The following is a 15,304-nucleotide window of genomic DNA, read 5'->3' on the forward strand; positions in this document are numbered from 1 at the left end:
GCAGGAATGTGCCAGCCTTGTGAAGATCTGAAAGAGGAGATTTACAAGCAGTGAAACCAAAATGACCATAGAATGCTTGAGGAACGGAAAGAGAAAATGTGACTGGAGTATAATAAACGAGGGGAAGAGTATATGGAATTGAGGTTCGAGAAGAAATCTTGGCAAGGAGCAAATTTACAGAGAAAGTCAAGTGTTCTGTTTTGCTGTACAATATTTTAGACACCTGTAAATTCTGTAGAAATATCAAAAAGGTAGCTGGATATAAGACTCTGAAGTTAAGAATCATGTCTAAGGGTGTGGATTTGGGAGTTATTGGCACAGAGAAATACTTAAAGGCATATGTCTAGATGAAATTATATAGGAAGTGTACATAGATTGAGAAGGATTTATCCTTGGGACGTGCCAGTGTTAGAGGAGAAGGAACAACCAGTGAGATGAGTGAGAAATCAGGAAAGTGTTCTGTTGCAGAAGGCAAAAAGAGAAAAGTATTTAATAAATGTAGAAGTGATTAGTTACATCATATGCTACTATGAAGTAAAATAGAGAGTAGACCAAAGCAACCATTATTGCATTTGGCAGCATGAATGTCCTTTAACCTCTAATAAGAGTGAACAGTCTCAGCGGTAGTGGTGAGGGTGAAAGCCTGATTAAAATTGATGAAGAGGAAATGGGGGAATTTCCAGTTAAAGATGGCAAAAGAAATGCAATTAAATTCCTGTTTTTTTTCCCTTGATACTCCATTAAAGCTAAAGTAAAGGGATGGTTTTTTTTTTTTCTTCTTCTTTTAAAACAAAAGGCCTAACTTCACAAGAGCAAACAGAAGGGGACAGGAAACAAATGCAAAAAAAATTTGGAGCCTGAAAAACAAAAGAAAGTCTGGTATCTGTCTTACAGACCCTAGAACCCTGAGCCAGCTGTGAGAATGCTGAGACTAAACTTAACAGCATTATAGAGCCTCTAAAATGTCAGGAATGGACAGCGCTCTTTACTTCTGCAAATAGAAATACGAGTGGAAGTAAAAAGAGGCCGATATGTTGCCAGTCTGTCTAAGAGGTGATTATACTCCATAAACCCTTTTCTTGACCTTGGAGTAGCAAGCATCTACCCCTTCCTTATCTTAGCAGAAGACTAGAGATTTATTTTCTAGCAAGGATAAAATTGACATGCAGCAAACATGGTTGAGAATGGGAGTGCCATGTTGAAAATAGAGGGATTAAGAACGTAGGCTACCAGATTTTTATAATTTTTCAGTCAGTAGTTTAGAAGATTTTTCTCTGGAAATTGTAACCAGCCTAAGAGAAAAGAGCTGAAGATACTGACTTAAAAGAATTTCCCCAAAGAAATATTCCAACCTGATACCTCTGCTAAAGTTCATAGTCAGTAAGACCTATCACAAAGAATTTCAGTGATCTTTTTAGACCCCACCCTTAAATGATTTGGTGCCTAGAGATCTCTAAGCATTATAGGAAAACCTGTTATGTGAGAGCCAAAGACCATGCCAAAAGAACTTACCAAGTTAGGGGAAATGGAGACCAGGTAGGTAAAATTTACCCCATTTACAGCAGGTAAAAACTGAAACAAATACAAAATTATTACCTAATGGTTTCAGAGAAGTTGGAAGGGAGATGCTAAATTTATGAAATGTGAAAGAAAAACAAATTAGAAATGAAGAACTCAAGAGTGGAAAAATAAAGCTAATATATCGAGAGTAAAACAAAGTTAAAATGGGAGAGAAAAATATAAAATTGGAGCAACTGTCAGAATCTCTAATGTTGAAATAATGGGAGTTATGGAAAGGGAGAAAAGAGGGAAATAGGAGAAATAAAGAATTGAGAATGATTCAACAAAACTGTCCAGAATTAGAGGACATAAGTTTCCAAGTGGAAAGATCCTATACTGTGACCACTATGGATGTGGAAATAAGTCCAAAATAGGACATATCGCGGTTAAAATGTAAAACATAGAGGAGCTTCCAGAGTAAGAGAAGTAGGTCACATGTAAAGATCAATAATCAGAATGGCTTTGGGCTTCTTGAGAATACTCTGGAAACTAGAAGACAATGGAGCCTTCTCGTAAGTCTCAGGGAAAACTTATTTCCAACCCAGTATTCAGTATGTAGCTAAACTATTGATTAAGTATGATTGATGACAGTTTCAGACTTGTGATTTCTAAACTGCTTATCTGCCATGACCCCTTTCTTGGGGTGTTATATTTGGAGGTACTCAACAAAATAAGTAAACTAAAAAAGATGAAAGCATAGGATATAAGAAACAGAAAATGCACCTTTAGTAGAGACCCAGAAAATCACCAGGAAGATTATGTATAATGATCCCAAGATGACTGCTGGTTGTAGAGAGCATCTAGTCCCAACAGGAATAGGTCAAAGGACACCAAGGTAAATAGCTTTGAGATTATGTTGGTAGAATGTGTAATGTGTTTGAAGATGTTAGGAGATTTAGACAGGAAAAAGTTTGGGGCTGAATTGGTGATAGGTGTATAGGAAAGTAAGTCAACAATAAAACAATTATTAACTCCAGGGAAAATTATTTAGAAAGGGGAAGTAATTGTAGTATGCTGTATGGCTCAGTTGTGAATTGCATTTACAGAGTCATAATAATGTTAACTCTGAATAAAACCACCTAGCCAAAAGTATGATATTGGGAATTTGGGCAAGTGTGCATGTAAATGAGGTAAGGATCGGGAGTCAAAAAGAATTAAATTTTTCTTAGTGGAGTTCAGTAGATGATGCCTAAAAAAGACTGTCTTGAGAGCAAAAGGAGACACTTTTAATAATTACATTGGGACAGCTTGAATAAGTTGGGAGCGTGTAGACAACCTACCTAAAACAGAAGGAATCAAGAAGTAGCAAAATAAAGGATATCAGAGAGTTAACCGCCTGCAGAGACAGTTCAAGGGGTGAAAGTGGTGGAAAGTGGGAATTGGGGGATCAGAGAACAGAGGACTTCCAATTTTTTAGTAAGTCTTGTAAAACTAGGTGGACACTTTAGATTTTGAACATGTATACACTGGTGAAAATAAACACTACATTTTAAAGTAAGGGAGAGAAGGGAATTAAAGATGTTCAAACAGCAAATGTACCCTGCCATGCAGTTTTCCTGTGAAAGGGAGCAGAAAAGGAGGGCAGTACCTGAAGGGGTTGGTGGGTCAGGGGTGGTTTTTGTTTTGTTTTTAGGGTAAAATACTAAGATGTTGATCAGAAAAATCCATTTTTTAAGGGAGAAATTCGTGATGTAGGAATGGAAAGCCTTGAGGGTGACAGCAACTGCGATTCAGAGGACTAGAATCATGTCATTAGATACTGCACAGTTTATTTTTAATACAGAATGTGTTGTTTCATGTATAAGGGTTCTTTTCCAAAGATTTCCAGGCTCTGAGATTTTCTGTTAATTATATTTAATGTTGCATGCTGAATTAAAAACATATCTGCTTCTGTATTTGGCAGACTTTGAATGGTTTATAAAATTTCTTAGTTCTTAATGTCTCCCCATTTCATAAATATTTGTAAAGCTTGTTTTTAAACTGATATTTATAAAAGACTTATGCCATCCTTGCCCTCTGTCATCATAAAGTAATAATAACACTGGAGAGCTGGGAAGTCCTATCGCTGAATGACGTTGAGCTCAAGTTGCTTATGTAAAGGAGCATTTGATTCCTACATGTAACTTGATCTTGGTAATTTAATTTGTGAACTTTGAATCCCAGAAACTGTAACTGATCCTTTCCAAGACACATTATTGCATACTATGCTGTCAATATTTAAGAAAGAAGACTTTTAATAATAAAATTTGATCTGTATTAGATTATGCACTTGAAATTCCTTGCTGTGTGTAGGGACACAGCATATCTCCTAAAACAGAATCATTTTAGGATCCATAGCATGAATCGTTTAGAATCCGTAGCATGTGCAGGTGTGACTCTGGATGGTTTTTTTTGTACTGAAAATGTGAGGCCTAGGGTAGTCCCCAGATAGGACCTTTTGGCTGTTCCACCATTACTTTGTTTTGAATTAATTTGACACTTTATTTAAAGAAGTTAGAGGGAATTTTTACCCAGTTGGCTCTAGAGTACTTCGTTCCACCTATTTCACTTCTTCCTTACCTTTTCCTTAAATATAGTATGTCACTTGGCTAGAAAAGTAGACAAAAGATCTTGGACTAGACTGTTAAAGATATAGTCTTAATTTGTTCACTTAGCACAATAAATGTTTGGAAGAATACTGTTACCAACATTAGTAAAATAGCCTAATAAAGCATTAGCTTGTATCTTCTAAACCATTTTGGGTTCAATCAGGTTGGCCCTTCCTATAGTCTAAGCCCTAATTCTTGGGGTCTTTTTTTTTTTTTTTTTTCCTAATTTTCCCTATTTTCTACCTTTTGATAATTAAAGAAGCATAGTCTGGTTCCATATAAAAAAGGATCGGATCTGGCCTTTTAACTTTAAAATTGTTCTTTTTTAATTCACCCAACATGACTGTTACCTTTCCACTGTTCTTTTTGTTCCAGTCATAGAACTAATTTGTTATTACCATGATAGGTATGTCTCTTAGACCAGAGGGTTGTAGTTAGGTCATCTTTGAAGTCTTTTCTAACTCCAGAATTCGGTAATTCCACGTTTCATCTCCTGATGTTCACCCAGACACTTAAAACTGGTATTTTATCTAGTGCTAGTTCCTTTTACTTTTACTTCTGACTCCCTATTCATTTTCTTTTAAGAATTCTTAGCCCTTCATAGTCTCATTTCTATAGCCATAACCACAGAGGCACAGCATCATTTATCAAGGATTATTCACTTGCTCTTTCATGACTATACTTTTGAAAGCAGTGATAGAATATTTTAGAATCCCATGTTCTTAGAGCATCTTTAATCTCTTTTCACTTAGTGTTACACATTAATTTGCACTATTTTCTCAATTTTAGATAAGATGTATAATACTTAAAGTAGAATTTTTCATGTCTCAAAACTGGGGATTTATTAGCATTAATAAATATTTAACTCATGACAATAGGATGTACGTATTTTGTGTAAATAAATTCTGCCTTACACTTCGGAAAAACTATAGAATATAGGGTGACAAACTTTAGGCTAACAATTTCATTTTAAAGTTTTTTTTTTTTTTTTAACGTTTATTTATTATTTTTGGGACAGAGAGAGACAGAGCATGAACGGGGGAGGGGCAGAGAGAGGGAGACACAGAATCGGAAACAGGCTCCAGGCTCCGAGCCATCAGCCCAGAGCCCGACGCGGGGCTCGAACTCACGGACCGCGAGATCGTGACCTGGCTGAAGTCGGACGCTTAACCGACTGCGCCACCCAGGCGCCCCCTAACAATTTCATTTTGAAGTAGTGAACCTTAATTCCTTCAATGTGGGTAAGAGACCCTTTATAATAAGGCTTTTTTCCATTTCACTTGCCTTCACCCTTCTACTCTTATTCTCATTTTATGCTCTAGTAATTAAAACTTTAAGTTGTAACATGACCAAATTTTTTCTAAAGAAAATGCTAAAATGCAACACCTGGGTGGCTTGCTTAGTCGGTTGAGTGTCTGACTTTGGCTCAGGTCACGATCTCATGGTTTGTGAGTTTGAACTCTATATTGGGCTCTGTGCTGACAGCTTAGAGCGTGGAGCCTGCTTTGGATTCTATGTCTCCCTCTCTCTCTCTGACCCTCCTCCGTTCTTTCTCTCTCTCTGTCTCTCTCAAAAATAAAAATAAACATTACACATTAAAAGAAAAATTAAACGAGGGGCATCTGGGTGGCTCAGTCAGTTAAGTGTCTGACTCTTGATTGCTGCTCAGGTCAGGAGCTCACTGTTCATGAGTTTAAGCCCCGTGTCAGGTTCTGTGCTGATAGCACAGAGCCTGCTTGGGATTTTCTCTCTTCCCCTCTCTCTCTGCCCCTCCCCAACTTGTGCTTTCTCTCTGTCTCAAAAATAAACTTAAAAAAAAATTTTTTTTTTTAAAGAAAATGCTAAACCTCCTAAGTTTCTCAAATATGATGCTCCCTCAAGGCCTGTGCCTTTGCAAGTTGCTATTCTTGTAGCTTAGAATCCTTTCACATACTACCTCTTGTGCTCTGGTCTGTTATTTCTCACATTCAAATGGTCATACAGATCACATGGGGACCTTGTTAAATGTAGATTCTGGTTCAGTAGGACTGGGGTTTTTAACAAGGCCTCAGATGATGCCAATGCTGGTGCTCTCCACCAGCATTGGCATCATCTGAGATATGTGTGTGTGTGTGTGTATACGTATATATGTATTTTGTTTTAAATTGTCAAGTTAGCTAACATACTGTGTAGTCGGCTTCAGGAATAGATTCCTGTGATTCATCCCTTACATACAACCCCCCGTGCTCATTCCAAGAAGTGCCTTCCTCAATGCCATCACACATTTTTTTCACCTCCGCAACCCCCTACCCCTCATCAACTCTCAGTTTGTTGTCTGTGTTTAAGAGTCTCTTAATGGTTTGCCTCCTTCTCTGTTTGTATCTTATATTTCCTTCCTTCCCCCATGGTCATCTGTTAAGTTTCTCAAATTCCACATATGAGTGAAAATATATGATATCTGTCTTTCTCTTCGCATATAATACCCTCCAGTTCCATCCATGTTGTTGAAAATGGCAAGATTTCATTCTTTTTCATCACCGAGTAGTATTCCATTGTATATGTAAACTACATCTTTATCCATTCATCAGTTGATGGACATTTAGGCTCTTTCCATAATTTGGCTATTGTTGATAGCAGTGCTATAAACATTGGGGCACATGTGCCCCTATGAATCAGCACTCCTGTATTCTTTGGATAAATTCCTAGTAGTGCTATTGCTGGATCATATAGTAATTCTATTTTTAACTTTTTGAGGAACCTCCACACTGTTTTCCAGAGCACCAGTTTGCATTCCCACCAACAGTGCAAGAGGGTTCCCTTTTCTCCACATACTCCCCAGCATCTGTAGTTTTCTGAGTTGTTGATTTTAGCCACTCTGACCGGTGTGAGGTGGTATCTCATTATGGTTTTGCTTTGTATTTCCCTGATGATGAGCAATGTTGAACATCTTTTTTCATGTGTCTGTTTGCCATCTGGATGTCTTTGTGTCTCTTCATGTGTTCTGCCCATTTCTTCACTGGATTATTTGTTTTTCGGGTATTGAGTTTGAGAAGTTCCTTATAGATTTTGGATACTAACCCTTTATCTTGTATGCCATTTGCAAATATCTTCTCCCATCCCGTTGGTTGCCTTTTAGTTTTGTTGATTGTTTCCTTTGCTGTGCAGAAGCTTTTTTATCTTGATGAGGTCTCAGTAGTTCATTTTTGCTTTTATTTCCCTTGATGTTGGAGACATGTCAAGTGAGAAGTTGCTGCAGCCGAGGTCAAAGTGGGTACTGCCTGTTATTTCCTGTAGGATTTTGATGGTTTCCTGCCTCACATTTGGGTCTTTCATCCATTTTGAATTCATTTTTGTGTATAGTTTAAGAAAGTCGTGTAGTTTCATTCTACATGTTGCTGTCCAGTTCTCCCAGCACCATTTGCTAAAGAGACTGTCTTTTTTCCATTGGATACTCTTTCCTGCTTTGTCAAAGATTAGTTGGCCATATATGTGTGGGTCCATGTTTGGGTTCTCTCTTCTATTCCATTGGTCTATGTGTCTGTTTTTGTGCCAGTACCATACTGTCTTGAAGAATACAGTTTTGTAGTAGAGGCTAAAGTCTGGGGTTGTGATGCCTCCGACTTTGGTTTCCTTTTTCAACATTACTTTGGCTATTCAGGGTCTTTTGTGGTTCTATACAAATTTTAGGATTGTTCTAGCTCTGTGAAAAATGCTGGTGCTATTTTGATTGGGATTGCATTGAATCTGTAGATTGCTTTGGGTAGTATTGACATTTTAACAATATTTATTTTTCCAACCCATGAGCACGGAGTGTTTTTCCATTTCTTTATATCTTCTTCAATTTCCTTCATAAGTTTTCTAGAGTGTTTAGCATACAGATTTTTCACATCTTTGGTTCGGTTTCTTCCTAGGTATTTTATGGTTGTTGGTATAGTTGTAAATGGGATCAATTTCTTGATATCTCTTTCTGTTGCTTCATTATTGGTTGTAGAAATGCAGCCAATTTCTGTATATTGATTTTATATCTTGTGACTTTGCTGAATTCATGTATCAGCTTTAGCAATTTTTTGGTGAAGTCTTTCAGGTTTTCCATGTAGAGTATCTTGTCATCTGCGAAGAGTGAAAGTTTGACTTCTACTTTGCCAATTTGCATGGCTTTTATTTTGTTTTGTTGTCTGATTGCTGAGGCTGCAACTTCTAACTATGTTAAACAAGAGTAGTGAGAGTGGACATCCCTGTTGTATTCCTGATCTCAGGGGGAAAGCTGTCAGTTTTTCCCCATTGAGGATGATATTAGCTGTGGGCCTTTCACATATGGCTTTTCTGATGTTAAGGTATGTTCCTTCTAACCTGACTTTCTTGAGGGTTTTTATTAAGAAAGGAAGCTGTATTTTGTCAAATGCTTTCTCTGCATCTATTGACAGGATCATATGGTTCTTATCCTTTCTTCTATTAATGTGATGTATCATGTTGATTGATTTGCGAGCATTGAACCAGCCCTGCAGCCCAGGAATGAATCCTACTTGATCATGGTGAATAATTCTTTTAATATACTGTTGAATTCGATTTGCTAGTATCTTGTTGAGGATTTTTGCATCCATGTTCATCAGGGATATTGGCCTTTATTCTCCTTTTCAGTGGGGTCTTTGGTTTGGCAATCAAGGTAATGCTGGCTTTATAGAATGAGTCTGGAAGCTTTCCTTTCATTTTGTTTTTGCAACAGCTTGAATAGAATAGGAATTAACTCTGCTTTAACTCTGCTTTAAATGTCTGTTGGAATTCCCCTAGCCACCTGGCCCAGGACTCTTATTTGTTGGGAGATTTTTGATAACTGAATCAATTTCTTGTAGTTATAGGTCTGTTCAGATTTTTTAATTTCTTTTTACTTGAGTTTTGGTACTGTGTGAGTGAGTGTCTAGGAATTTATCCATTTCTCCCAGATTGTCCAGTTTGTTGGCATCTAATTTTTCATAGTATTCTCTAATAATTGTTGGTGTTGGTTCTCTAATAATTCTCTAATAATATGGTGTTGGTTGTGATCTCTCCTCTTTCAATCGTGATTTTATCTATTTGGGTCCTCTCTCTTTTCTTTTTGGGAAATCTGGCTAGGGGTTTGTCAGTTTTGTTTATTCTTTCAGAAAACTAGCTCTTAGATTCATTGATCTGTTCTACTGTTTTTTTTGGATTTTATGTTGTTCATTTCTGCTCTACTCTTTATTATTTGTCATCTTCTGCTGGCTTTGTGCTTTCTTTGGTGGTGCCAAGTTCCTCCAGGTGTGAGGTTAGGTTATGTATTTGGGACTTTTGCTTCTTGAGATAGGCTTAAATTGCAGTGTACTTTCCTCTTAGGACTGCCTTTGCTGTGTCCCAAAGTGTTTGGACTCTTGTGTTTTCATTTTCATTTGCTTCCGTGTATTTTTAAATTTCTTCTTTAATTGCCTGGTTGACCCATTCACTCTTTAGTAGGATGTTCTTTAACCTACACGTATTTGGGAACTTTCCAAATTTTTTCTTGTGATTTCAAGTTTCATAGTGTTGTGATCAGAAAATATGGATGGAATGATCTCAACCTTTTATATTTATAGAGGGCTGTTTTGTGGCCCAGTATGTGATCTGTTTTGGAGAATGTTCCAAGTGCACTCAAGAATGAGTATTCTGCTTTTGGATGAAAAGTTCTGAATATATCTGTTAAGTCCATCTGGTTCAGTGTGTTGTTAAGAGCTGTTGTTTCCTTGATTTTCTGCCTAGATGATCTGTCCATTGCTATAAGAGGAGTATTAATTCCCCCCATAATCACAGTTATTATCTATATATTTATTTATGTTTGTGAATAACTGATTTATGTATTTGTGTTCTTCCTTCTTGTGGGCATGAGCATTTACAATCGCTGGCTCTTCTTGATGGATAGACCCCTTAATTATGATACACTGCCCTTCTTCATCTCTTGTTACAGACTTTCTTTTAAAATCTAATTTGTCTGATACAAGTATGGCTACTCTAGCATTCTTTTGCCCTCCAGTAGCATAATAGTTGGTCCTCCATCCCCTCACTTTCAATCTGCAGGTATCCTCATGTCTAAAATGAGTCTTTTGTAGTCAGTATACAGATGGATCTTGTTTTTTTATTCATTCTGATACCCTAGGTCTTTTGATTGGGGCATTTAGTTCATTTACATTCAGAGTGATTATTGAAAGGTATGGATTTAGTGTCATTGTGTTATCTGTAGGTTTTGTGCTTGTGGTGATATCTCTGGTCCTTTTGCTGCTTTCCACTAGTGGTCATGAACTCCTTTAGTTTTTGTTTGTCTGGGATGGCCTTTATCTCTCCTTCTATTCTGAATGACAGCCTTGCTGTTAAAAGATTCTTGGCTGCATATTTTTCCTATTCAGCACATTGAATATTTCCTGCCACTCTCTTCTGGCCTCCCAAATTTCAGTGGTCAGGTCTGCTAACTACCTTTATGTGTCTACCCTAGTAGGTTAAGGCTTGTTTGTCCTCATCTGTTTTCATAATTCTCTCTTTATCTTTCCATTTTGCCAATTTCACTATGATATGTCGTGTTGACCCGTTTTGTTGATTTTGAAGGGAGTTCTCTGTGCCTCCTGGATTTGGATATCTGTTTCCTTCCCCAGATTAGGGATGTTCTCAGCTATAATTTGTTCGAATAAACCTTCTGCCCCTTTCTCTCTGTTTTCTTCTTCTGGAACTTCTATGATACAGATATTATTAGGTTTCATTAAATCACTTAGGTCTCTAAATCTCCCCTCGTGGTGTAGTAATTTCCTTTCCCTCTTTTTTTCAGTTTCATTATTTTCCATAATTTTACCTTCTGTCTTACCTATTTTCTCTTCTGCTTCTTCCATCCTCGCTGTCATTGTATCTAGTTTATTTTGCATCTCACATATAGTGTTTCTTAATTCATCATGACTATTTCTTAGGTCTTTGATCTCTGCCTCAATTCTCCCCTGTCTTCTATGGTTTTTTCAAGCCTGGCTATTACTCTTATGACTTTTATTCTAAATTCTTGTTCACATATATTATTTCTATCTGTTTTGAGCCATTCTCTGGCTGTCATTTCTTCCTGGAATTTTTGAGGAGAATTCTTCCATTTCGTCATTTTGGCTAGGTTTCTGTCTTTTATGTGTTTTAATAGCTTGTTATGTGTCCTGCACCTGTGAGAACTACTATATTATAAAGGGGTCAGAGGTGCCTGGGTGGCTCAGTCAGTTAAATGTCCGTGATTTCATGGTTCTTGGATTCAAGCCCCGCATCAGCTCTGTGATGACAACTCAGAGCCTGGAGCCTGCTTTGGAGAGCCTGTCTCCCCCTCTCTCTGCCCCTTCCCTGTTCGCGTGTACTCTCTCTCTTTCAAAATAAATAACCATTAAAAAAAATTAAAGAAAAGGGGGTTATATGCTGTCCAGGGCCTTGCACTTCAGGAAGCGTTTTTGGAGTGTGTTGCTTACACTCGGCTGTTGCATATTTGGCTGCTCTATCACAGTGGTCATTCTTCTACAAAGCTCCTCCTTACTCATGGTGGTGGATTGTTTAGACCTTTCACCAGGTGTGCTTACATTTGTTCAGAAATTAAAAAAAAAAAAAAAGGAAAGTGCAGGGGACTTGGTCCCATACAAAGAGAAAAATGAGAGGGGTGGAAAAAAAGACCAAGCAGAGAATCAGAGAAACTATAAGGCTTAATCCAGAAAGAGAGAAAGGAAAATAAAGAAGGAGGTATAGAAAAGATGTAAAAAGAATAAAAATGCCTGATTAAACAGACTGACAAAGCAGAGAAAAAAAAAATACATAACAAGAAATGACCAAAAGTCAAATCAGAGACTACGAATCTGATTCCAAAGGGGGGGGAAAAAAAGAAGAGGGTAGAAAAAAGAGAAGAGAAAAAAAATAATAGTAATAAAAAAATTAAACAAAAAAACCAGACTAACATACATAACTGCAGGACAGTTGTCGGTTGGTGTTTGAGATCAGTGGCTGTGCTGTCTGGAGGAGAGGCCATCTGGTTCCCTCAGTGTCAGTCCCACTCCAGTAGATAAGCAGTTGCTAGGCACGGAGGGGCGGGGTTTGTTGTAAGCAGGTCCTGCCTTCACTGGGGGCCCTGAAGCCCCACTGTGTTGGTGATGAAGAGAAAAATGGCAGTACCCCAATCTGTCCTCCCTGGACCGGGTGTCTCAAACCTCGCTGTTCAGGCAGCCCTTACAGAGTAGTGCGGGCAGCTGGCTTGTCCTGCTCTGTGGTCTCCCTAGTCTCCTAGGTGATCGGCTGAGATTCAAAACCTGATGTCTTAAATGATCCCACACTGTGGGACCCAGTTCTGGGGTAGCACCACTCCGCCCTGCCGATAAAGGGCCTTTGCCCGGCCTGGACCATATTTTTAGTAATAGCAATTTAGACTATCTGACAAACTCATTGTCATCAAGAATATTTCTGGACTCCTTCCTGCATACCTTCGTTATCCTTCTTTTTTTTTTTTTTTTTTTTAAATTTTTTTTCAACGCTTATTTATTTTTGGGACAGAGAGAGACAGAGCATGAACGGGGGAGGGGCAGAGAGAGAGGGAGACACAGAATCGGAAACAGGCTCCAGGCTCCGAGCCATCAGCCCAGAGCCCGACGCGGGGCTCGAACTCACGGACCGTGAGATCGTGACCTGGCTGAAGTCGGACGCTTAACCGACTGCGCCACCCAGGCGCCCCTCGTTATCCTTCTTACTATTATCTGGGTATCTGTCTCCCTATTCAGTTCCAGATTTTTGCCTATAAGGACTGACTTTTATCCTTCTATCCCTAAAGCTTAGCATACTATTTAATAGAAAATAGGCTTTCAACAAATGTTTGTTGATTAGATATTATTTTTAAATTGAAGAATAGTTGACATAGAATGTTAGATTAGTTTCAGGTATAAACAGTGATTCAGTAATTCTGTACATTCCACAGTGCTCACCATGATAAGGGTAGTTACCATCTGTCGACATACAATGTTACTACAATATTAATGACTATGTTCCCTATGCTGTACTTTTTATTCACATGACTTATTTTGTAACTGGCAATTTGTGAGCCTTACTTCCTTTCACCTGTTTCAGTCATCCTCCCTCTTATCCCCGGCAACCACCAGTTTATTGTTTGTATTCATGAGTGTTTCTGTTTTTTGTGTTTTAGATTTCATATATAGGTGAAATCATATGGAATTTGTCTTTCTGTGTCTGACTTCTTTCACCTGGTATGATACCCTCGAGGTTCATCCATGTTGTCAAGATTGGCAAGGTTTTATTTTTATAGCTGAGTAGTATTCCACACTGTGTGTGTGTGTGTCTGTGTGTGTTTGTGTGTGTGACACACACACATCTCATATCTTCTTTATCCGTTCATTTATCAGTGGGCACCTAGGTTGTTTCCATATCTTGGCTATTGTAAATAATTGCTGCATGAATATAGGGGTACATATATCTTTTTGAATTATAGCCTATTTACAGTTTCATAGTCTAATATATATACTAAATGTTAAGAGTAGCCTTTATTATTTTATAATATAAAATTAATTATGAACCTCAATTTTTTTCCCCTGTATTCCTTTTTTAGAAGGGAAAAAGCCTTAAATATGCCCCAGCTAAAGGTATTTGCTTGAAAATATTTCAGCCTTTGGTACAAGCCAAAACATTTGAATTCTCTATGATGATAACATAAAGTGTCTCTCAACATTACTGTTTGTAGACTAATTTTTTTTTTTTTGAAAACTAATGACTATGTATTTTTCTTTCCACCCAAGGAGAAGTACAAATGTCTACCACAAGACGAAAACGTAATATGTTATGTTGTTTACCGTAAGCTGTAGTAAAATGAGCTCGATTGTCGACAGGTATGTTTTTAGAGACTCTTTATTTTGAATCCTATAAAGGTATTTTAAAATTTATTATTAGAGTAATGATCTCTATCAAACTGATACGGAGTTTCATGCTTAAACATAATTCCTATTACATTCAGTTTCTATATTGAGTAAACATAGTGTAATAGTAAGATATGTTAATGTTATCTATAGCCAAAGTCCAGTGTATGGCTTGTGTCCTAAACAGATCTTGAACTGTAATTTTGAGTTTGATTTGGTCAGAGCTGCTCCGAGAGAAATTGTGATAGTTGGCACATGTTTCCCTGGCACCTTATGGAATCTTTTTTCTCCTTAATGTGTTGTCCTTTTTCTCCGTATCTATCTGTTGGGGCTAACTCCATGTCTTTAAGCATTCTAGTAATTGAGATTGATAAGTGGTAGCTATAATTAGGATTTTATTAGTTGAAATTACAATCTTTGAATCATATTCTTGGGAAAATGATAAACCTGCTTCTTTGATTTTAAGACTTTTTTTTTTTTTTTTACATTTTAACAGTGACACTGAGATTCATCTTACAATTGCCTTATCATAGTTTAATTGGTAGCATTTTTTTTCTTTCTTGGTGGCATATGAAATACTGACAAGTCTTTATAAAAGTCAATGGTGTTCTTAATTTGATGACATACAGTAACATATTTTAAGCTCTTAGTCTTTGATAGGTAATGTGTAGAGTACTTTTCATATGTTGCTTCATTTAACTTCACAATAATTCCATGAGATTTTACAGCTGAGGCAAACATAGGTCAGAGAGGTTGAATAACTTGTTTAAGGTCACATAGTTAAGTGATGAGCTGGAATTATGACCTATGTTGGCCTGACACTAAAGTTCCTGTATTTTTATTATAGTGTACTGTGTGATTCTTCCATAGGGGATTCTTTAAAAGTTTTGTAGCTAGAGTTGTATACAGAAGTGACTTGACGTCTGGGGCCAGCCTGTCTCCCTTTCCTGTGAGATAAACAGTGAAGATAAATACTCTAACCAGAACTTAAGACCTAAGGGGCAAGGAGTTTCCTTAGAGAGGCCTGCCTGCAGCACTGCCATAGTTTTGGGCTATGCCATATTTTCAGGTGGGCTCTATGTATAGTTGTCTCCTCAGAAAGGATGTTCCTTCACTGCTCCTGAGAGATTAAATATGATTGTGGTATTATGCTTCTCAGTGATTGCCAATTCCCATTCTAGATGATACAACATCTAGAGATAACATCTGTGTTCAGACATAACAGCAGTTTTTAATAAGAGTTCATTATTTCTGTGAATATCATTAAAATTATGGACT

General features: G+C 37.5%; 1 protein-coding gene across 4 annotated transcripts in view; it reads left to right on the plus strand.

Annotated features, from left to right (window-relative positions):
• The window catches only part of CLOCK (clock circadian regulator), a 132,281-nt gene that overhangs the window by 42,610 nt on the left and 74,367 nt on the right, over positions 1–15,304 (plus strand). For all 4 annotated transcript variants that reach the window (XM_086705031.1, XM_086705029.1, XM_086705027.1 and 1 more), the window contains exon 4: positions 13,910–13,999. In XM_086705031.1, coding sequence (XP_086561157.1) covers positions 13,953–13,999 — 47 coding nt within the window. In that variant the 5' untranslated portion in view covers positions 13,910–13,952. The remainder of the gene's footprint in view (positions 1–13,909; positions 14,000–15,304) is intronic.

The sequence above is a fragment of the Puma concolor genome, chromosome B1 (assembly GCF_028749965.1).
Source record: "Puma concolor isolate L17-30 chromosome B1, mPumCon1.1.hap2, whole genome shotgun sequence".
Classification (NCBI taxonomy): Eukaryota; Metazoa; Chordata; class Mammalia; order Carnivora; family Felidae; genus Puma; species Puma concolor.